Source organism: Varanus komodoensis, unplaced genomic scaffold (genome assembly GCF_004798865.1).
Source record: "Varanus komodoensis strain SLA01 unplaced genomic scaffold, ASM479886v1 scaffold35, whole genome shotgun sequence".
Lineage (NCBI taxonomy): Eukaryota > Metazoa > Chordata > Lepidosauria > Squamata > Varanidae > Varanus > Varanus komodoensis.
This window is the reverse complement of record NW_025335856.1, coordinates 7,865,424-7,889,636: the sequence shown is the minus strand read 5'-3', so window position 1 is coordinate 7,889,636 and position 24,213 is coordinate 7,865,424. Positions and strand designations below refer to the sequence as shown.

The 24,213-nt window shown below is 47.4% G+C and overlaps 1 protein-coding gene across 5 annotated transcripts in view; it reads left to right on the top strand.

The window, feature by feature from the left end:
- Window positions 1-13,936: 13,936 nt before the first annotated feature.
- NTM (neurotrimin) overlaps window positions 13,937-24,213 on the top strand; it is a 334,275-nt gene continuing 323,998 nt past the window's right edge. For all 5 annotated transcript variants that reach the window (XM_044439664.1, XM_044439663.1, XM_044439662.1 and 2 more), the window contains exon 1: window positions 13,937-14,103. In XM_044439664.1, the coding sequence (XP_044295599.1) occupies window positions 13,937-14,103 (167 nt within the window). The remainder of the gene's footprint in view (window positions 14,104-24,213) is intronic.

Genomic DNA, 24,213 nt, shown 5'->3' with positions numbered 1-24,213 from the left:
TTCCAATATGCAAAAACGTAAAGACAGTTTCAACATCTAAAACAGATTCAATTATAAAAGCTAGATTTTATAAAACAGCCAGCATGTTGCAGCCCATGCCATGAAATACCTGGGAAAAGAGGGAAGTTTTGACTGAAAAGTTGATAGTGACTTTGGGCAGGTCTTGGTGAAGAGATGGTTCCATGGAGAAGACCCTCCTCCTCGTTGCCTCCTTTTGAGTTGGCAACTGGAGGAAGGTGGAGACCAGAGGATCCAGGTAGATTGAAGTCAGGTAAGGCATTCCATTAGAAATTGTGGTCCTAACCTATATGGGACTTTCTAAGGTAAAACCAGCATCTTGAGTTGTGCTCGGAAATGTGTAGGCAACCAATGTAAGTGGACCAGAATTGGTGTTACCTGTCTGGGTTTTCTGCCCCCAGTTATTAATCTGGGTGCTGCATTTTTCACAAACAGAAGCTTCTGAACAGTCTTCAAGGAATTTCCCCACTGGAGCAGCCTTTCCCAACATGGGGGCCCCCCTCAGATTACAACACTCATTCTCCCTGGACATTATGGCTGGTGGCCAGGGATGTACTCAAAATATCTGGAAGGATCCAGATTGAGAGAGGTGGTTTTGGAGAAGGGAGTGGAATGTTCTTGTGTGTTGCCCAGGTTGGTGGTCTTTAGAGTTTGGCACCTTTCCATGGTCTTGGGCAGCTAAGTGTTGTAGGAGAGAAGCAGCTACATGTTGTCTCTAGTGCAGGAGTCAGAAGCCTAGGGCCCTACATATCAGAGCTCTTGAAACTTTTTGGACCTGTGGGCACCCTTAGGAATTTGAGAAACTTCTGTGAGCACCAAGACAAAACCGTTATTGGCAGATCAGTGCCTTGAAGCAGCGCCTTGGCTTCCTTCCCACAGTACTGCTGTGCTGCAGTTAGACACCCGAAATCAGTCATCTAGCAGAGGACCTCACCTCCCACTCCCCCTACCCTGCCTGGGTAGCATGTGCAGAATCTTCCCAATTCAGCAAGTTGGGCCTCCCCACCCTTACACCCGTACTCCCCACCCTTGTAAGGCACCCTTCCAAATCCACAAATGCTCACTTCCCTTGGCCACGCACTGAATGCTTGTGGACTCCCTGTTGACTGTGAGGCTGGCTGGCACATCTCTTGGCACTGCCTGCCAGGAGAGGGGGACATTGCGCCTTTGAAGGAAGGGGGTGCAGATTGGGTAGCTCTGTGGAAACCTCTGGTTGGTCACTTTCGCAACACAGACCAGTCGAGCTTTAATCTCCTACAGATGTGTGCAGCAGCAAATGGCATATGCAAAATGGGTACTGCTTCCTTGTTTGGAGTGAGTGCCCGTCCTGAAGCACCAGCTTCTTCCTCACAACTGCCCACTTTGCTCACACTTCCCCACCAAGCAGCCTGAGTTTTCTCCCCTCCTCTCCCCATGACACCACCTTCACAGCTGGACACAGCTGCCAGCTTCTTCTCTCCTGGAGGTGCTGGATAATTTAAAGGCTTCTTGATTTCATTTCTAGCCCCCCTTTTTTGCACGTGTGCGTATTTATTGTGTTTATTGTCTATAGATATTTTTAAAACCTGAAGCAATTACAGCTGTCAGTGACAAGACACACCATGACAGGCTGATTTATGTATACATTGTACAGATGCAAGAGGGGGGAGGGGGAGGATGGCAGGGAGACAGGAAACTGGAACAAGGAACTTGGCTCAGGCTTAGCACATCCTCAAGAGGCGCATGTGTTACATTGAATGAAGCAGTGGAAAGCATGCATGCTTTCCAGAGGAGAGTTTGGGGTTTACTTTTGGGGGATGCAAGGGGAGGCCCAATTGAAGAATTTGCCTGCTCTTGTTAAGATGTCCACAGGCTTCTGATAGGCCAAAGCCAACCCATATGATGAGAGACTTTGCCCTTCACGAGGCAGAAGAGTCGTTCACCAGATACTAGGCTCATGCTAATAGCCAGAGTGAGCGCTCTAAAGCAAGAGTGTCAAATGTGCTGGCCACTGCATGCTGTTGGACTACAATGCCATCAGCTCCAACCAGCAGACCTGATGATGAGGGATGATAGGAGATGCAGATGCTCCATCCCTGCTCTAATTCAATACCTCCTTATGATGAAGTAAAACAGGAGTGGAGCATAATTTTTCAGAAGTTACTAGCCCACAAAGATTTGCTAGACAACTCCACATGCATGTAACATTAGACATTTGCTAGGAAGAAGAGCAAGTGTTTGCTCAGCCTGCTTGGTCACTTGGAGAACTTGCCTGCTTGCTAGTTACTATTGCCGTCCTGTGGCTACTTACAAGGTTGAGGCAAAGCCTTCACGTTGGTGAATAAAATGAGTGCAGGCCCAGTATATCATGAGGCGCTTCTTGAAGGTAAGCTGGTATTTATATGCATGCATGTGCACACAGACACAAACAGAAATAAAACAAAACATTTGAATGAGGAAGTTTTTGCACTTGCGCCACTTATAAAGCAGGCTGGAAGAAGAAAGTTCAGTGTCTTTCCCAACCCTCCAACACACGCTTTTATGCTACTGAATTAGAATGGAATTACTAGAGTACAGGGCATAGGATTTCATGAAAGAAGACCTTAGTTCCATAAGCCAACCATACATGGGAGATGAAAAATGCTGCCACTGTGCCTTTCAAGTAATCTCTCCACAAGAGATCAGATCAGGGTTCAGAGGCAACCAAGAAACTGGTCCACAGGAGAACCTGTCACCGTCTCTCCATTGTGCTGATAGGGGACTTAGGGAGTCCACTTAGTGCTACAGTGCAGACACAATCAATAAAGCTCTTACTTTATGTACCTCATTACCGTTTCCCCTTCTCTTAAAAAAGCTTCCAGTAACCTGGAGCATAGCACCACATGCACAGGGAAGATGGAGATGAGGGGGAAGTTAATATTGAATTGTAGGGCTCAAAGGTATTATAAACTTATCATGCCTACATGCCCCAAGGCAGGAATTTAAACCTAGCTATCCTACTTCCCCACTCTAGACACAGCCTGAATATAGAATGCTGCCACTTCCTTAGCGGTACCATTGGTACAGCTAGACCAGAGTTACTGCCTGACCTGTGAATGGCTGCCTGAAACTTCAGACAGGAGAACTTGCCCCAGGTTAGATGGTGGAAATACTAGGGATTTCATAGAATAGTTGAGTTGGAAGGGCCTAGAGGGCCATTAGGTCCACCTCTGCTCACTGCAGGACTCCAAGTTACACCATCCCTCTCAAATGGCTGTCCAGTTGCATCTTGAATGCCTCCAGTGTGGGAGAGCCCACCACTTCCATAAGTTGTTGATTCCATTGCTATACTGCTCTAACGCTCAGGAAGTTCTTTCTGATATTCAGCCAGAACCTGGTAACCTGTAACTTGAGCCCTTCTTCCATGTCCTGCATGTGAGAAGAGATCCTGCCCTCCTTCTTTGTGACAGCCTTCCATCGCAGTCTTCTCTTCTTGGGGCTAAACATGCCCTTTATTCTTATGAAGCAAGCAACAGGATACTTGTGGTCAGCAATGCACCTTCAGGTGTCTTTAATGCACCTTCTGAGGTGCTCTGTTGCTCCTGCCTTTTCTTGGTGGTTCTTTAAAATGACTTGCTGGCAGCTGGGATAATTTTGAAGCACACTGAAGTCCTCTGTCTGCTCCATCTTCTTTTTCCATGAATTCCCCTGGGACATGCAGGGGGCTCAGAGATATTCCTAGAAAATGATGGTGGCAGGAGGTCAGTGCTATCCTCCACAGACTGCCTAGTTCATTGTAGGGCAGGAGACTTCCCACTTTGCCAAATATACCCATGTGCCCCCAAAAGGTGGTCCACTTCTGATGTAAAGGCTAAGCTCTGGGGAGGCTGATGACTCCTCTGTCCCTGGGGATTCTTATCCATTTCAGCTTTCATTTTGAGCTTTATAGGAGCTCTCCATCGTGCTCCATGGTGACAAACCTAATTTGGGAATGAAATTCAGCACCATGGGTGACTCTTATAAAGCTCAGAAGAAGATCTGCTATAGATAAGGAGCCTTACTGACCCAGAAGCCTCCAACTTGAGCTATCAAGCCTAACCAATCACTGAGCACCTTCTGTTCTGTTTCACCCACAAAAGCTGAAGCAAAGTAAGCAAAGACCAGGAGGAAATGCAGAGACTGTGCAGAGGACTTTTGTTCCAGTAACTCAAGGACATGAACCAAGCCAGTTGCTAGCTAGGGGAAGTGAGGGATGGCAAAGTAGCAGAGACAGTTCTCTGTTCAGAAGAGTAACCAACACCAAGGAATGTGTCCTTTACAAAGGCAGCCTCAGAAGATAATAAGGAGCAGGGACTCCCATGTCCTTGGTGCATCTGACTCCAGAGACATAGAATGGCCTTTATTCTCTCTACCTTTGTTTGCCCTCAGTTCATAATCCTTTTTTCAAACATTAATCCAAGATAAAATGAACACAAATGGGCTAAAATGGCAGATGTGCTTCACTATCTGAGGAAGCATCACTTAAAGCTAAGCATAAGCTATTTGCACGCAAAAGGGAAGATGATATTTATATCCTGCCCTTTCCCTCCTGCAAGGAACCCCAGATAATTCACATGGTTTCCTCCCTCCCCAGTTTATTGCCACAACAACCCTGTGAGATGGATTAGCCTGAGAACTAGTGACTTGCTCAAAGTCACCCAGTGAGCTTCTTAACCATGTGTTATCACAACCCGGGTCTCTGAAATCTCAGTCCAGCATGCTGAACACTAAACTGGCTGAAATCCTTGCCTCTCCTGTTGTAAAAGGTCAGGTAGCAGTTGATGAGAGGGACTTCCTGCCATACAGGCCTCAGGAGAAGGTGGTTTTCCTGTGATCAGGTCTACATGCATTCATCAGTGCAGAGAGCTTGGCATGCGCAGACGTTCTTACAGTTCCCAAGTACCATGAGTAGATTACACAGAGCTGAGGGGAGGCACCTCCTGCGATATCCCTGCTGTCTTCCCACACACATTCAATTTCCTCTGAACTGATGTTCAGCAAAGGCTCATGGTGGTTGAACAGGCTGCACTGCAGCATTGCTACCAACAGAGGGAGTGCTGGCCTTCTCTGTAGTATGGATAGAGCTATCAACCTAGGTGAAGCCAGGGAAGTGCTGAAGAGGTTTTTGTGTCCCATGGTGATTAGCTCCATGGAGAAGACAAGATGACAAAACTCTGCAAAATCCACTATTTGTTTATTTGCTAAGGGTTGCTCCCAACCCTTCCCCATTATCTACTTTCTGTTAATACCCTGCAGGCAATTTACCATTCAATACTTAAATACAAGAGACAAAATGTCTAAGCAGCCGCATTCTCTTGGCATGCTCTTCTATGCTGATGCTATCAGCCCTCTGGCCTGGGCTTACCCTGTATTGGCCCTGGAAAGGTGAAATGCCTCAACTGAGTTAAACTAAAAAAAAAGGTAGCCTCTATAGTAGCTGATGGCATGAATTCCCTGGTTTAGGCTTCTCCTCTCTCTTGCCTGTAACAGGAAAAAATCATTCCAGGTTTGTTTTCAGTCACATCAACCAGCCATGCATATCATTTGTGCCATCTCAGTGTTATGAAGGAGAGGCAGAGCCCCAATTTGTTTTCTTCCAAATTTCCTATGAACTCACCTAGAAATTTTATTTTCTCTGAATGTAACCAGCAGAGGTAGCAAGGTGAGTACCTATTTTGCAAGCCTGAGGAAATGGCTCAAGAATATTGTGAGTGTGTGTTTGTGGAAAGTTTGATTCTTTTTTTTCTTTTTCTTTCTTTTTTGGCAATCCTTTCCCTCTTTTACACCTAAGGATCTTCCCTTCTTTATCTCTGAGCCATGATGTGACAGTGAGCACAAGCAGGGAAATCCTTAGGCACTTGAGTCATGTCCTTCCACACCACATGGTGGCATTAAGATGCTATTTCTTGAACTGAGGGCCAAACAGCATCTTTTATGTTTGTATAAAAAAAGTGGGAGAAATGCACTTTTATTTTAGGAACATAGGGAGCTGAATCAGACTAGCCCAAGATTGTGGACACTGCCTGGAAGCAGCTCTCCAGTTTTCATGCAGGAGTTTTTTCTGCCCTCAGTGGATATGCCAGAGACTGAACCGAGATGCTTTCATACAAAGCATGCACATTCCCTGTGGACAGGCATACTCATTATCTGCTTTCCCCTGAAATCCCTCCATCTCCTCTGTAGTGTTATATGCTCCAGAAGACAAGGTCAGCCCTTTCATAAGATGTGGCGAATTCCACACCTCAGGCAGCAGAGAGGGAGGAGGGCCAAATTGCGAGGGCCTGCAGTGAGCCTAGCAGCATTTGGTATGGTGGTGAGTGGGGCTGGTGGGTCTCTCCAGGGAACCTTGCTGGTCCAGGTAGTCCAACAAATGCCACAGTAAGAGAACAGCTTATGGGGCTCGGTGGAGCAGCCACCCTCATTTTGTTTGGATCTGAGGATGGACTCTCTGGAGACCCCCATAAGCTGAGGAAGCAGTGAGGTGAACATGCCTGGCTCTGAAGAAAGGCTTTTCTCCCCTATTTTGGCTGGTTACTTAGAGCAATGAGCTGATAGAGCTTCAGGAGAAAGACCCTGCCTTCCCATTGGTTCATGCTAGGAGGATCCTCAGCATCAGGTGGAGCGAAGGTGAGCAGCACAGCAGTGTGGATAGAGGGCATAATGCCATGGCAGAAGCCTGAGGGTGAGGGTGATGGTGAGCAAGGGACAGCGTGGGTGGGCTCCTGCCTTGAGCTACAGATGGCATTGGCAATAGCACCTAGAGGAATTTCTGGGAGAATTCTTGGCACAGGGCTCTGATCTAGTTTGCGAGAAGGCCACCAAGGCAGGACTGGTCACCAAGGCCACCAAGACAGGACTGCAGGGCTGTTTTTCCTTTAAAATGAAAGTGGTAGGGTTATGCGCTTTATTCAATTATTTATTTTGTAAGCATGGATACTGTAAGCTGAAACATGGTGCTGTGGTTACCTAGGACTGATGGAAAGATGAACAAATGGGTCCCAGGTCAAATCAAACATGAACTTTCGCAAGAAGCAAAAATGATAAAACAAAGGCTGCTGTACCTTATGCACATCACAAGAAGGCCTGCTTCACTGGGCAAGACAATAATGCTGGGAAAAATATCAAAGACACAAGAAGAGGAAGACCAGCTAGGAGATGGCTGAGTTCTATAAAGAAAGTCACAGCCTTGGGTTTACAAGAGTTGAGCAGGGCTGCCAAGGACAGGGCGTCTTGGTGGTCAGTCATGCATAGGGTCTCCATAAGTTGGAGATGGCCTGATGGCACATAGCAACACCAACCGTGTAACTGATCCTTTGCCTATATTTGCATCCAAACAAATATGCAACAGACACTCCTGAAAACTCTGCTCCTTGTGATGGAGGCATTGTTGTATAAGGCCGTGATGCTGGGTCTGCTTAGGCCTGCTGACTGGGAATTGTAGGACTTTCCCCATCTAAGCAAGCACAAGTTTGCACCCTAACAATGGTGCATATACCCACTCATCATCCACCCATCTATATGTACACAATGCACAACGCAAAACTCAGGTATCCTCAATGTAATCTTGAACCTGCATGCATTTCAGGAGAAATAAGATTGAAAAAGATCTAGAGAGAAAAATAAAAGCAGAAAGGCATACAATTATGTTCCCTGAAATACTCAACGATAAGAGCCCATATTTCCTTGAGAAGGTCTTGAGAAGGTTTTATATCTTCAATATAAAAAGTACCAGCTCCCGCACAGCTGGGTTCAGGTCTGTACTGAAGTGGCAAGCTCGTAACCATTTTCTAGTGGAAAAATAGCAGCACTGTGAGCATTGAGACAGTCCTAGGAACCTCAGCCTTCTGACCATTGGTCCAACTGCAGCCTATTCTACTGCCTAAGCTACCCAAAAGTTTAGAAGAACATAATATGATTCCTGCTGAGTCAGATGAAAGACAGATCTACTCTAGCATTCCCTTCCCACATCAGACCATGAGTGAAATAGCACCCCTGGACACGTTATCGTGCAACTGAAGTGAGGGGCATCCTGCCTGTGACCCTGGAGAGAATATGCAGCTACCATGACTAGGATCTTCCATACATTTGTCTGATCTTTTTTTCAAACTATCCATATTGGTGCCCATCACTACATCATGTCAACTCCATTGGCAAAACAATATCTAAATGTCCAACCAGAAGGCTGTGCTTTCCAACTGTACCTATATAGCTGTGACAATCTCTTGTTTTTTCATAGCTATCCCTGAAAAATTACTCATAGAATCTTAGAATAGGAGAGTCAGATGGGGCCATGAAGGCCACCGGGTCCAACCCTGTGCTGTTGCAGGACACCAATTTACACCATCCCACTCAGATGGCTGTCCACTTTCTTTTTGAATGTCTCTAGTGCCCACCACCTCTCTAGGCAGATCTGACAGTGAGGAAGCTTTTCCTGATGTCCAGCCTGAATCTGGATTGTTGCAGCTTGAATTGATAATTCCATGCAAGAAGAGAGCCAGTGGGGCGTAGTGGTTAAGAGCATGGGACTGGGACTCAGGTGATCTGGGTTCTAGTCCCCACTCAGCCATGGAGTCAACTAGGTGACTCTGGGCCAGTCACAGACTCTCAGCCCAACCTACCTCTCAGGGTTGTTGTTGTGGGGATAAGATGGAGGAGGAGAATGATATAAGCTGCCTTGAGCCCTTTGTAGGAAAAAGGCAGGATATAAATTGGAAAATAAATAAAATCTCCACCTTCCTCTTTGTGACAGCCTTTGAGGTACTTCTAGAGGGATACCATGTCCCTCTTTGGACCATGTCTTGCTTTCTGTGGAATTGCTGGGGACACACACAAAGAATATACCTTCTAGTTTCAGCCCTCCTCATATTTCTGCAAGTTGCATTGAGAAAACATGAGTGTAAAATGCATAGACATGAATGCAAAATGGCAAGTTGCCGTCCACCCACTCCAGAGCTGCCTAGACAGTTAGATAGATCCCCTACTTCAGAAGCCTGTGCAGTTTAGCAGTTCAGGGGTGATCTGCCATGGTGGGATCAGCCACTCCCCATTTCTGCTTTGTTGTGCCCAGGGGGATGAACATGGAAGCTTTCAGATCTATTTTATGGAAAGAGAAATGCTGTGTCATCTGAAGTTCCACCCCCAAGAAACACTGGTTAACCCTAGCTACACCATGTCGAAAGAAATAAGCTTATTTCCAACTGTAGTTTAAGAAGCTTGCTTGTTTCAACAAACCACAGTTCAGACTGAACACAGATTAGGGAGCAGAAGCTTCCATTTAGGGAGCAGAAGCTTCCATTTTGCTTGCAGCATGGCTTGAAATGGGGAGTACAAAAGTCCAGGGCTCACTGCAGCTTGTGCTCATATTGGTAAATCATGGCTTAGGGTTCTGTGTGAACTGAGCCAGAGAAAAGTCTTCAGCAATGGTTAATAGAATGTGTGAGCTGGATGAGCAGAGGTCTCAGACAGTGATCCTTGGTGTCAATACTGTGGCATTTATCTGGATACGTTTCCCCTTCCTGAAATGTGATATAATGGAATATTTCCATCTGGCAGGGAATCATTACCTTACAATTGTGTGCAGAACCACTGGACCATGTGTCTTTCAATTTTTTTCTTCTCATACATCAGGAGAAGCTATGGCAAGCCCCCCTTCCGACAAAACAAAACATTGCAATGCTTTATTCTCCAAGGCTGTTAATTCACATTCTTTCACAAGTGCTAAAGCCACGCACACAGTAATCTTAAAAAGAGATTGGAAAGTGAGGAAATAAACAGGCTTGGAAAGAAATCCCCTCCTCTTGTGACCTATCAGCACAAGCAATAATAATAAAGCTTTATTATTTTATAGAGTGTCTTCTCTGCCTGGCATATCTCAGAATGTTTGAGATTAAATAGCACAGTTAGTGAATTAAATAATAGTTTACAGAGTATTGGATGACTCAGGGGATTAGTAATGGGGCTATGGATCCTTTCACATCTAGGTCACCAGTTTGGAATCCAACTCATGTTGGTAGCAATTTTTAATAAGGTGCTGGTGTTTAATAGCCAGCAGGGGCCCTACGTGGGATGAATTGGTGAGTTTTAGGTGCAGGGGAGCAAATGATTTCTTCCATTTTATCCTTGGCAATGGATGAAAGTCAGGCACTAAGATGCCATGGAAACAAGGGAAGTCCTAGTTTTTCATAGGGCTTCTTCAGAGGCCGCAAATGAGGGGTGCAGAACCTCAGATGTGAAGGCCAATTCTCCGGGAATTCCCTAGAAGACCATGTCCTGACCCCACTTCTCTTCCAGCCTCAGAACTTTTGGAGATCTTGGTGGCTTTGTGCAGCATTACTGTTCCCATTCTGAAAGGCTGAGGTGCCTCTCAAGGATCCATTAATGGCCGTAAGAGCTTAAAATAGAAACATGCTGACATTTACACTCAGCTCTTTTCTCTTTGGCCCAACCCACTCCTGGAATGTGACCCCAAAGAGCTTCTCTGACATCTGCAGGTAAGCCACTCCCTAGCTCCAACACCCATCTCTAGATCAGGGCTCAAGCAGACCAAAACACATTCCTCTGAATACCTATTAAATTCCAGCTGAAGAAAGTTATGAAGTCTATGAATCCCTACTAGCCTCCATGCCTAGGCGCAGTGTACCTCTGAATATCAAGTGCTGAAGACAAATAACAGAATGAGGGTGTCAACTGTTAAAAAGAGAATGTCAGAAAAGAAAGACCCATGGGATCTTTTTTGCAAGATAACCCATTCGCCTCCTTTCAAGTTTTTGATTTCTCTCCTCACTAGAACAGGCACTTGGGATCTTTCCCCTTTAGGGTTTGTTTCCTCTTTTTTCCCAGCTTTGCAACCCCCCTCCTTTTGTGCATAGATAGCAGTAGCTTGGTGCTGATTTACCGGTATCAGTCTTGGCCCTCAAAGATGGAGTTTGCTATGGACATATGACCATGCAGGGCCGTGGCTGAAGCAGTAGTGTGCTGTTCTTCCTGAGTTCAGGGATCTTATTCCCAATTAAGTGTGAACAGCAGCCTGGGAGAAAGGAGCCAAGAGGACATGCTTTCTGGTATGACCTAAACTGACCCACACAAGCCACTGTGTCTGCCATGTGTGTGAGAGAGATGGTGGGGGACATAAAGAAGCTGCTGCATACAGAGTCAAAACACTGGCCTCTTTAGCTCCATATGGTTGGCACTGACTGGCAGTGGCTTTCCAGAGTTTCAGAAAGGAGCTTCCTGGAAATGCCTGCAATCAAGCTGGGGACTTTCTGTATGCAAAGCGTGTGTTTTACCACTGCGCCAGGATTACGTGGCACTTTGAAGCCTCGGAGTTTGGTGAAGGGCATGGATGGTTGTGGAGGCTGGACCAAGGCAAGGATATGCCAGTAGCAGGATAGCTGTCACTGCTGCTGAGATGCAGGATTCAATTCCCCAGGGACTGTTTATGGCTAACACTTTCTACCAGCAGCAGATTATACCCAGAAACAATAATTCAGTGAGCAATGTGAGGTTTTCCACTTATGCGATAGGAATACTGTTAAAAAGTGAGCCATTTTCTGTGGCAGGCAGACTGTGAGTCAGGAAACCGACTGTACTGCTATCAGGAACAGCTTCAGCCAGCAGTTGGCATGGGAGGATTTTAAGCCTCAGGTTTCATGAATATATTTGTCAATGCCTCAGTTTCCCCCTATGTAAAGCAGGTGGAATAACAATCACCCCTCTGGCCATCTGTTTCCCAGAGCTGACTGTAAGCCATGCGATGCTTACAAGTAACTACCTCATTTGCTGCCTTGTTCTGCTCCTCTTTCATGTAGTCTCAAAAAAGAAAGCTTGTACAAGCAACTGCCCATTATTATCCAGGATGGAGCAAAGAGATGGCATACATGAGGATCATCCATACTGATGGGGATACATTCTTGTATTCTTCTGACATGCATATTACCTTTCAAGGTACCCAGGGCCTTACATAACTCTGATTTATCTTCACAAAAACCTTGTCAAGTAGGTTAGGCTGAAAGCTCAAGACTGGCCCACTCGGGGAGCTTCGTGGCTGAGTGAGGACTAGAACTTGGATCTCCCAGGTCCCTAGTCTGGTCAAAACACCACACTGTGAGCTCCCACGAAGGAAGGTTTGGTATGGCTCAAAATGGGGCCAAGTGTGACAGAGGAATGGGGGTGTGATAAAAGTTAAGGGTGTGACTTATCCAAGAAATGGTCCCAAACATGGCCATGCATGGGAATTATCTATAGAATGCTTTGTGTGTCAGGCGGAAGGGATACAGCAGCTGAAGGACAGTAGGAAAAAGTCAAGTGCTGTAATCAACATCCTGTTCAGTCATATGGTACCCAAGAAGGAATGTCTGGCACTTTCTGCTGCATATATCCCGAACTGTGGGAATGATGCATGTAGCACTTTTTGAGAGTTCTCAGCATAACTACATAGATCAACCTTACAATAGCCCTGTAAGGTAGCAGGCCAATGATTTATTTATTTATTTATTTGCCTTGTCTTGCACTTATTCCCATTGCTCAGGCAAGGCAACTGAGGACTAGGTTGGCGTGGGTGAAGTTTCGCATGAACGGAACCCACCCCGCACACTTACTGCACATCCTCCTCCTTCTCATCCTATGCATCCTCAAGCTCCTGGTCCATCAGAACAATTCTTGCAGCCCACTGGGCAAGTCCCCTGGATGTCTGTGGGAATTGTTCCCCCGCACAGGGTTGCAGCGGAAGTCTCTTTCGAGCGAAAGAGCAGGGGCCTGGAAAGGCTCACTCTGTCCCAAGGTTCCCCAAGGTGCACCCAGCACCGCAATGGTTAAAGCAGGAGTTTCTTACACACACACACACACACACACACACACACAGCCCCCTCCCCCGTGTCCTTGGCTGAGATTAATGTGCTAAGTCTGTGCTTCTCGGGGATGTCTGTGCTGGGGAGCCAAAGTGTTGGTCAGTGATGGAGTTGCTGCCATGACAACCCCTGTAAGTCAGTGCGTGTGAGAGAGGGAGCGAGCGAGCGAGACAGCCAGCGCAGGAGAGCGAGAGCAATTCGGGGACTCGCAAGAGGCGGAGATGCTCCACGCCAGGCGGGAGAGCAGAGCTGGGAAGCTGAAAGTAGCCGCGGACGCCGCCGCCGGCTCCCGCGCGCCTCTCCGTCGCTGAGCCGGGCGAGGGCAGCCGCGCCGGTCCCTCCCCGCCCGCCCGGGCGAGCTCGGCGACCCTTCCCAAGATCTGCGCCGGGACGTTTGCCTGCTGCTGCGGACTTGAACTTGAGGCGGCGTCGCGGGGTCGGGTTGCCGCTTCGGCGGGTCCTCCGGAGGCTCCTCTTCCTTCCTCCCTTCCTCTTCTGCTCGTTTTGGAAAGCCTCTTCCAGCTGCTGCCGGCGGCGTCGCGGAGCTGGGAGTTGGGAACTCCGGCAGCGCAGGGCGGACTGAGTGCGGAGCTGCGCCCTGCGCGCCGCGGCGCGCCGCGACCCCGAGCACGGCCGAGCCCGCTCCTCCTCCTCCTCCTCCTCTTCCTCCTTCGCCGCCGCCTCTTTCCACGGCAAAGTGAGATGCATGAACTATTACTTGGAAGCGCTGGTTTGTGAGGCGCGCAGCCAGCCAGCCGGCCGCCTCGCCGTCCTCGCCTTCCTCCCTGGGGACTCGCGGTCGACGATGCCGCTTGGGAGGCTCGGATCTCTCCAAAAACTGGCTTGCTAGGGGCTCCGCCGCCCCCCTCCAGGACGAGCGGGGTGCCTCCTCCGCGCTCGCCCGCCCGCCCTCCGCCCCCTCCCTTTGTGTCCACGCTTTGCACCATCAGGTGTTGCCTATATACATAGATTTAACAGAAATACATATACATACCTAATAATATATATACCCGTATTTTTATATCTATACTTTTTATTTTTTGCCTTGTGGAGGAAAAAAGTCCCTGCAGCCCAGGATGGGGGTCGGTGGGTGCTTAGTCCTGCCCTGGCGGTGCCTAGTCGTCCTGTGTCTTAGGCTGCTCTTCCTTGTGCCCGCAGGAGTGCCGGTGCGCAGCGGAGATGCCACCTTCCCCAAGGCTATGGACAACGTGACCGTCAGGCAAGGGGAGAGCGCCACCCTCAGGTAGGAGCAGAGGCTTGGCTTTACTCCGGGCTCGGGGCGTGGGGCGAGGCGGGCTGGGCACAGGAGGAGGACCGGTGGGCGACTGCCTTTGTGCCGGAGCGCTCGGGAGCGCTCGCCCTGCCACGTGTGCTCCGTGGCAGCAAAGACTCTGGGAGGGGCTGCCGGACCCCAGGGAAAGCGCCCGCCGGACCGGCCTGATGGGGTCTGGCGTTCGTTGCTCGGGCTGTAGCGCAAGCCACGGAGCCCTGCTGGAGCCCCGATGGCTGGGTGCAGAAAGCCCAGCGGAGAGTGGCCGCGGGTGCTGATGAGTTGGGAGGCATTCGTCGCTACCTCTGCCCGGCTCGGAGGCACAGCGAGAGGATTTCGCTTTAGACACAGGGAGGTGTGGCTGGCGGAGAAAAGGCTGCTGGCAGGAGAAACGGGGTGGCTTGCTTGTGTGTGGCGCTTCGTGGCTATTAAGGAAACAAAAGTGCGTCTCTTCCTGCCGCGGTGCCATTGGCGGGTTAGCTTTCTGCCGTCCATGCCCCGCAAAGGGCTATGATGTTTTAAAGCGCGTCAGGGGTCTATTTTGGTCGCTCCCCTCTTGTGGGATGAAGTATGTGTGGAGCGGGGTTGAGGAAGGGAGCTGGTCGGGCGTCTGTGGGATTTCTGCCCCGGCTGGTCACGATCCAGGCATGCAGTCCTTATCCAGTGGTGCCAAAGTTTGCTTCACCTTCAGAAAGCATTCCCCTCTCACCACCTGCCCAAGTTATTCTTTGTCCAGCTTCTGTCTCTTGGTTCGGTCGTTTTCGTGTGGTCCCCAGTGGTGGGGTGTGGGAGACTGGGTGTGGAGAAGTGATGTCCAGGGACGGATGACATCAGGCCCTGCTCAGACTTAGGTGAGCTTCTGGTACGGCATAGGAATGCTGCAGCAGAGTAGGGCTCGTGGAAGGGAGCTTTGCAACCACCCTGCCAGGCCAGTATTGGTGTGTTGTTCCACCTGAGTTTTCTTACTGGTCCCTCAAGAATGGGAGGCGGATAAGGGTAAACTCTCTGGGAATCTCTCTCGGGGGATGTTTCTAAGACTGCTCCTAAACTAGTGTGTAAATCCCACAGGGCATACTTGCTTCTGAATAAGCCTGCCAAGGTTTGTGTACTGGCTGTACTGGAACTGTGCCCAAGCACTAGATGTGAAGCTTGAAGTCTTGGCTAAAATGGTGTCATTCCACCTTAATACGAGGACACATGATTGGGATGTGAATGATCTTGGTCTTTTGCTGTGGTTTCTTTCAAGCTTCGGCTGGGTCACAGCTGCAGCATGGATCAGTCTTCCTCAAATGGGTGTGTTCTATTGTTTTGGAGTGCAAATCCCATCATCACTGATCATTGGCTATGCTGAGGCTAGTGGAAATTGCAGCATGAAGCATTTGGAAGTTAGTGGGCTGGGGGAGATTGCAATAGCTAGTGGGTAACACAGAGTCATGATGCTTTTTCTTTTCAATTCTTGATTCTTGGGGAAATGAGTTAGATGAACTGCAGTCAGTATTTGTGCCCTACAATTGTTGGATTTGGGCTTGGGAAGGAGCTACACCCACATGCACCTCACGGGGGATCTGGGGTTTGGTAAACCCCTGAAGGGAGCAGGACACAAGCAGGCCACTTGTGCAGCTTGACTCACTTCCTTGTGGGTGTCACATGAAATGATTTGTTCTGCATGCAAATTTCACTGGGAAACCTGCATTTAATTTACGGCTCATGGTGGCCTTGGTCAACGAGTGCCAGGGACAGGGACAGAAGTGTCTTGGACATAGGACAGGGGCTGTGGAGGGCATTATTTGTACACAGCAGGCCCTGTGTCCAGCTTTGACATCTACAGTTGAAAGAATAAGAACGGCTTCTCTTTGCCCAAGATCCTGGTGGACCACTATCACCTAGAGTAGTCAGGATGGACAAATGGTCTGGTGTAGCTTAAAACAGGACCTCATGGCTGTCAGGTTGGCACCTGGAGGATCTGATTATACCTTGAATATTGGCAATGTAGAGAGAGATGGTGGTGGTGGTGCTGACCCTTGAGCCCAAACTCCTTCTCACCCTCTTTTAGGCTCATCTAAGCTGCTGGCAGGAGGGACTGGTAGGGATGGAGGCCCAGGCACTGCATGATGTCTAATTAGATCATCAATGCACAACTTGGCGCCAGCAGTGCTTCCTGACAGTTAGGACCCCTAGGGCTTCCATGGGAGGTGGTTGAAGCGCCATCAGTGTGGGTGTTCAAGGATAGGCTGGGCATGCACATGGTAGGCATGTCATGAGTGGAGCTGGCTGGAGCCGGGGGTCAGACTAGATGGCCCGGGAGACCCCTTCTGACTCGCTCTGCTTTATGTTTCTATTGCTTGGTCTGTGTTTCTGCCCCACCACCATGAGACTTAATGGAAGCATGCTGGAGGGTCTTCCTAGCAGTGAATCTCAGATTTATGCATCCTCTGCCAAAGGAGACAGGTAGTTCCACCATCTTTGTATTTCTGCTAGCGAGCAAAGACATTTTCACTAGAGCTGGCCCAAATAGCCTCTCGATATTCTGTACTGTATTTGTGGCCTATAAATTGAGGAGGGGGGAATCCCCAAGTATCTCCAGCGGGAGGAGACATTATCAAGAGTTCCTCACAGGCAGGACCCCCCCCCCCCCCGTTGGCAGGTGTACAGCCTGTGTCTTCATTCCTACAGTCTTGGACTGGTTTTGTTTGCACTGCCACCGGGAGTGGGAACAGCATCACACATGTTGTGAAGCTGACTCCCATTCTGTATATTCCACAATCCAAGTGGAGTGGCATTGTTGTGCCTAGCTATAGCGAAGAGGTAGAGCCAAAATCTTTCCTCCAACTTCCTGGAAGCTTCCTTCTTTCATGAAAGAGGCTCCCATGGTCCCATGTCTTTCTCAGGGTGTCTTAGCAACCACTTTAGCAAGTATTTTGAGTTCACCTGGTTATCGCAAGGTGGTTGAGGGTGCTTTCAATTATGCATTTCTCAAGTTGTCCATATTTCCTGTTCTGAAAACAGCAGTGAAAGGTATTTCCTCATGGCATCTTTCTTTCCCTGGACCTTAAATGTAGTGCAGGGAAACAATGAAACTACAGGCTGCTGGGGAAGTGTCCAACAAAAGATGAAAGATGAGATCCTTGTTTGCATTCCTCAGGCACCTACTGAACACAAGAAACCATTCCCAAATGAGGAGACTTTCTCCAAAATTTATTCTCCTTTGGATTTCTTCTGGGAAGTCACTCCTTTCCCATCCAGCTGCAGGTGAATGGTTGCCAACCATGTAGGAAAAAGTTTTGTCACAGCACTACCTTGTATAAGGACATTTAAGCTATCAAAAGAAAATATAATTTCTGGGCACCATTAGTTTCCTCCTTATTAGTGCTTTTAAAGAAAATGGATTAGTTTGCACTTTTTAAATCTAGTGTGGCCTTTTATTTCATGTCAGCTACTTGTCGAGGCCTAAAATCCCATTTGTTGCAGGGATTTCTGCTTCCTGGAACCCTCCGTACCCTTTTCTTCCCCTCAGTATTGGTCCCTGTTCACCAGGACTTTCCAAGGGAGCAAATCACATGAGGAGCAAGGGGAAGGGTCAATAATTCAAGGTGCTGGTTATTACTTATAAAGCCCTTAATGGCTTGGGACCCAGATACCTAAAGGAACGCCTTCTTCCATATTTGCCCTCTTGCCCCCTGAGATCAGCGGCAGAGGCCCTCCTCTGGGAGCCCTCTGGGAGAGACATTAGGAGGCAAAGTACCCGGAGGAGGGCTTTCTCTGCGGTGGCGCCCCGCCTATGGAATGCGCTCCCCAGAGAGGTCCACCTGGTGCCGTCGTTTTTTGTTTTTCGGCGCCAGGCCAAGACCTTTTTATTTCAATGATATTTTAATAACTTTTAATATCAGTTTATAAGTTTTAATATGCAGCCAGGGTGGGTCTGGATTTTAGCTGTATTATGTTTTATTTATGTAAGCCGTCCCGAGGCTATGCGATGGGACGGCATACAAATGCTCTAAATAAATACACACACACGCACACATATATATAAATTCTGCAGGCCGTCTCCAGTGGCTTTACAAACACATTCATGGAGAAGGAGGGCAGCAGAAGCCACTGGTCATGGTGGCATCCTGCTGCCTTTGGGTCCAAGTCAGCATGCCTGCCCTGAGGCTGATTGGGCCAAGTCAATAATGGAAAGGTAGGAGGGGCATCCTAGAAAGGGCATCCTGGGTCTTTGCCGAGGCTGCTTCCAGCCCCCGGGGCCACCATGCTCGCTATGACCATTAGCTGCTGGGAGAGGTCTATGCGTGCCATGCCTTGCTTATGGACTTTCCACAGATGCTTATTCTTGTGTACATTCATGGTATTTATATGCAGATCTGGTAAATGCAGACTATGGAAGTGCAGCCCTCTTTGCAGTGCTTTCGTGAATATATTTTACAAATTCTTTTATTATATTTTTGTACTCTGGAATACTTTTTGGGGGGAAATGACAGTCTGCAGGATAAAATGAACAAGCATGCAGAACAGCCTCATCAGCTGAGATAACAAGGAGCAATGCACAATTTTGACAAATCCTTCAGCTAGGAAGCATTTTATGCCTTTATGGAAAAAAATGTTCTATTTAATTATGCAAGTGAACATGAATTGCAAAACCTGTTTCTGGTCCAAAAACAAATTGCTGATCATTATTAGCTTTTGGGCATCTTTCAAGTCATTTTATCTATCTTGGACTTACTTTATGTTGCACAAAAGAACAATGTTCTCTAATCCTCATAGATTTTCTTAGTGATAGTTGGGTTGTGGCCAAAGCATCATGTCTACCAACCAGCTCCCCATAACAAGAGGAATAACACATAATAATGTGCAATATTCTAGAATTGTCAGTGAGCTGCAATATCACTTGCTTGGCCAAAATTGTATAATAATACATACCTGGCCAGTTGCAAGGACTGGAGAAAGACCATCTTGTGGTGGGTGTGCGGTGGGATCCAGTTAAGCTGTTCTTACCATGTAGTCATGATGTGCTTTCATAGTTTGCATGTACAGCAAGGCATCATACAGGTGAAAGGGTATCAACATTTCTAGTGTGCATTATCTAAAAGTGTTGTATTGCACATGGAAACGTATCTTTCAATGCAGGAGCATGTATGTTTCATCCTCCGACCATTTTGCAAGTCACATTGGTGAGGAAGCATATCTGTGCTTTGCATTAGGACTTTTAAATATTTTTCTTCCCTTTTGGTTGCGTAAGAGGGATAGTGAGAGAGATTGGGGCAGGTGTTCTGGAGTGGGTCAGCTTCTCTAAGGGAAGTTTAGGGGGTGAGCCGCCCCGAGGCTTTGTTGTGATGGGGGCAGCATAGAAATGTTTTAAAGAAAGAAAGAAAGAAAGAAAGAAAGAAAGAAAGAAAGAAAGAAAGAAAGAAGTGAAACATGACAGAATGCCTTGGACACCTGGGCACTTGCTTGCTCCAGAACCATGCTTGTCCTTCCATAGAATCTGCAGAGACAGAGAGATTTTGCCTATGCTCAAAGGCACCCAAGGCATCCTGATCCGTGTCAGCAAAGGGGGAGCCCCGGCACTGCTGCAGTCACGTGCTTCCAGATTTTGAGCTGATTCACTTGTTGCCAGATCCAGAGCTGCTGTGAACACGGCTTCCCAGGTAGGGGGTCAGCAGCTGCTTCCATGCCTGTAGCTGTACTTTTTTTCTGTCATTCACAATCAGCGAGTGGATGCTGACTTTCATATACATGGCCCTATTTGCTGTATTTATCAATATATCTATACACCTGAGCCCAGACTAGCCTGCCTGCAGACAGACCTGTAGCCATGCAATGGTTGTGGCCACCATCCAGTGCGCCAGGAGCAACCCTTTTCCTTCAGGCAAGACTGCAGCACAGTGCTAGAGCACACCTGTTGCATTGTAAGAGGTCCCAGCCACAGTGTGGGGAGCTTCTCCCAGTCAGGATGGACAGCACTTCTTAGCTGGACCATTGGCTTGACTTGGTAGAAAGAAGCTTCAGATGTTCTTCAGAGGAAACTTGGAAGCTGGGCGGCAGGAAGCTCTAAAAAACTCTTTTTATTTGTGATTCTGTCAATTTCCTAAAGATGTACATACAAACTAGAGTTCTCCACATTTCTCTTCTTCCTTGTTGGATCCATATTTGATTATGAACTTATGAGCTTATTCTTTTTGTGTGTAAACATATTTTTATATTCAAACTTACACATCCATAGTGCATGACTTTAAAATGCACTCATTCTTCATCCATTGATTAAAGCATGTTTGTGCATGTTTTCCAGAAGTACGCATTTGTATATACTTTTCAAATATACAAATGCTGTTGAATAGGGGTGTGTGTGTGTGTGTGTGTGTGTGTGTGTGTGTGTGTGAAGAAATCACATTCCAAACTTGGAAATATACAGAGTTTAACTAAAGATTGCATCTGAATCTGTTCTCATTTTGAAGGGTGTGGCATGGATAGTGCTGTCATTACCCAAATCCTTAGATTTTTATTTTATTTTATTGTTGGAAATTAGACAAGATGGAAGAGGTGGTGGGAAAACATAGCAAATAGAAGACAACCTCATCTTGATTCCCTGTCAGATTGAGTAAATGGAGCAGGGTGATGGCTCAGTAAAAGATTATCTGGGAGCACACTTTCCTCTGATCTCCGATGCATCGGAATGTGCGGCACATAGAAGGATCTGTTAAACCTGTGGCCGCCGCTTGGGGACTTCAGATTGCTTATGTCCTATAACTTGCTCCTGCTGCCCCTTCCCCCAACACATACTTCTTTCCCTGCCCTGACTTATTCCCTGTGTTCTTGTCCAACTATTGGAAGCCTTGTTATCGGATCTGTATTCATGTTCTTTTCCAGGGTTCAGGCTCATGGCACACAGTCCCTATGAAATATTCATCTCATTTTGATGTTCGTAAAGTTCAGTGCCTGATATTTTTCATCCTCTGAAATTATTTATTTCAGTGCTCCGGACTATAAAAATATAACTGTGACCTGCTTCCCTCCTCCTCCTTAACTTTCCTGGGGATTACTGCATTTTGAAAAGGGGCTGACATTTGAGGTGTTGCTTTTGCAGAAGGAGATGAATCCTTTGCCCTGTTTCTGATGAGAGACTGGTCATGCGTATATGCTGCCATACTCAGGTTCAGTTGATCTGCACAGGGCTGGAAGCACTTGGAGATAAGGATGGACGGATCAGTTCATCTGGGTTGCATCATTGTTCCATGAGGGGCTTTGGGGACAGGGCTGGGGTGGTGGGTGTTAGCTGGCAACCTCCAAGACCAGCTAGCACCACAAAAGAGACAGAGATGCTGAGGAAAGGTAACCATAGGGGCCAGGTTCTGCTTGGAAATATCTTTTACCCTGATGCCTTCTTTAGCATGGGTGCTGTCTGTCTGTCTGTCTGTCTGTCTGTCTGTCTCTGTCTCTGTCTCTGTCTCTGTCTCTCTCTCCCTCTCTCTCTCTCTCTCTCTCTCTCACACACACACACACACACACACAGACATTTTCTGACCACATACCCTTTTTCCTCTAGAGCATTTCTGGTTTTCGCCAACTTATCGCTGCTTTTGGGTGACTCTGATTATATCAAATTCACTTAGTCTACTTACTTGGTATGCATATCAAATGCACATACAAGTTTGCTTATCAAAAGCAACTGCCAATATATCATAGAAAACACCACCCATCCAGCTTCTGGGGGATTCACTGTGAGATGGGAAGCCATAAATCTTCAGCAGGGCGATCTTAGCACCAGCGACTGAAAGGGATGGATTTAGTTCCACTGCTGCTTCTGCCCAGCAAACAGCAGATCAGCACAGTCATTCTGTTCAACCAACCAATCAACCGTCCCAGGGCCCCAGCCATCTCCACAATTGCACAGTTGTTCAAGGTGCACTTTCCCCCCAGTGACTTCACGTATCTCTAAGAAAGCAGCTTTACCACTTCCCATGAAATCCCACCCAACACCATTTCTTGCTCCTCTGACTTATCCAAGAGATCCCTCAAGGGAGGTCCTGGGTAGACAGTCATTTGAGACACCAGCAATGGGTCCTGGTGGTACTTCATGCTGCCACTTGATGCTTCGCCCTTAAATCACAAAGCCTGTAGTGAAGGGAGGGGGAGGAAGAGAGTTTTAAAAATAGCTGTTCTGAAATGGGCCTCTTTCTGTTTAGCCTTTGTGAAGGCTGAAGGGTTGGAGTGGGTTCCAAGTCATTTTAGCTTAACTTTTGTGTGTCCTTGCATATTTTATACTTTGCAACATTGTAGCGCTGCTTGGTTTATAATCTGTCCTTACATGTGCAATAAATATAGTATCCTAGCCCTGTCCTTGTTGCTATTAAACTGAACTGGCTCCTACGCTAATTGCCAATGCTAAGCATACAGATAATTCACCACTGAGATGTACAGATGCTGCTAAGACCTACCCTGTTGGCATTCATCACTATATATGTACAAATGGTGAATATTCTCCGATTGTCTATCCTTATGTACACCAAACAACAGCACTCATGAACAAGAGGGAGGGCTTAGGAGAATGCCGAGGTTTTCCAGGCAACCAGAAAATATCTAGAAAGACAATCCGACACACACTGCTCTGCCACAAAGCCTAATGAGGATGGAAAATCCTCAGAGGGTTTAGAATGCTGTCTGCTTGGTGCAGGTGGGTGAGGGTTAAGCCAGTGGAAGAGGGGACTGGAATGGCAAATTCTGGCAAGGGTGGATGAGTGTAACCCTCCACTGGAACACTCCCTACTACAAAATTTTGTTGCAGATGCCATGTAGGGTTGGCCAAGCAAGACTTTTGTTTGTTGGTTCATTTACATCTGCCTAGATTCTCCAAACAATACCTTGGAGCTTTGCTCATCTTATTGCCCACATCCTTTTGTGCTCTCTCTCACTCTCTGTATTCAGATGCAGGGGGAGGGAGCATTTTGAATGGGATTTTTTTTTAAGCACAGCCAAAAAAAAAAAAAAAATCCCTCTAACATTAAAGCAGGAAAATGTCCCCCACCTTCTCCAAATGCAATGTTGGTCATTTGGAAGCACATTCAGGAAATATGCTCTTTTACTAGCATTTGGGGTTGTGAATGGAAAATATTCATGCTTTGCAAACATGAATTAAATTCTTGCCCATCCCTGCTCCCACTGGAGCAGTGCTGGCGTTCGGTTTAATTCCAGGCACTGGGTGTGGCTCCCTGCTGATGTTATAGCTTTGGCCCGTGCACAAACCTGGGGCAATTATGTACTGCTGTCGTATCAAGATGTTCAGCAGGAAAAGAAATTCTTCCAAAAATTCCCGATCTTTCCTCCTTACTTGTTAGTCAACTACCTCTGTTGCAGGAAGGGTTTGGAAATGCACTCATTGCGTCACCCCTTCCTTCCCGTTCCAATGCTGTTTGCTCGCTGACCAAGAAAAGAGTGACTAGTAGCAAAAAAAAGCTGACGCTCAAGGATTCCCCCCTCCCCGAGTCTGCTCTGACAGCCCATCTCCTCTTTGGACTCAATGCTTTTGTGGCACTAAAACCACAGAAGCAGCCGGTACACTTTGAGGACAACATTTCAAATGCATCCTGAGAGCACCTGGTATATTTAACAGCAGACATTGTTGAAAAGACAATTGCTGGCAGCGGCTCTGAGTCACTTGGTTCCCTTCCTAGCTCTGGTGCGCTTTCCCTCCCCTCCCCACCTTCATAAAAAGAGTTTATTGCTAAAGCAGAAAGTCAGCAGAACTGAGAGATGAGGGTGAAAGGAGCGGCTGAGATGGAACTGGTTGAAGTGAAGAGATTGTGATATGCATGGATTTTAAAAAGCAATTTCTGTCTCCAGAAATGCACGTCCTTGTAGTTTGGCTAGTGGGGTGTTTCCCTTTATAGTTCCCTTGATAAGAAGTATGGGATGATGTAGAATTGTCTCTGCAACCTTGTAGCTTGCAGCATATGGGTACCCAGGGCGGGTTTTACTACAAGACTTTGTGCTGCTACCTGAGCTTGAGAATGAGATATGCTTCTGACAGGCATCATCTTCTTGTGAGCCCTGCTTGTAGTGGAGGAGGCCCATGGAGTGGCCATACAGTGC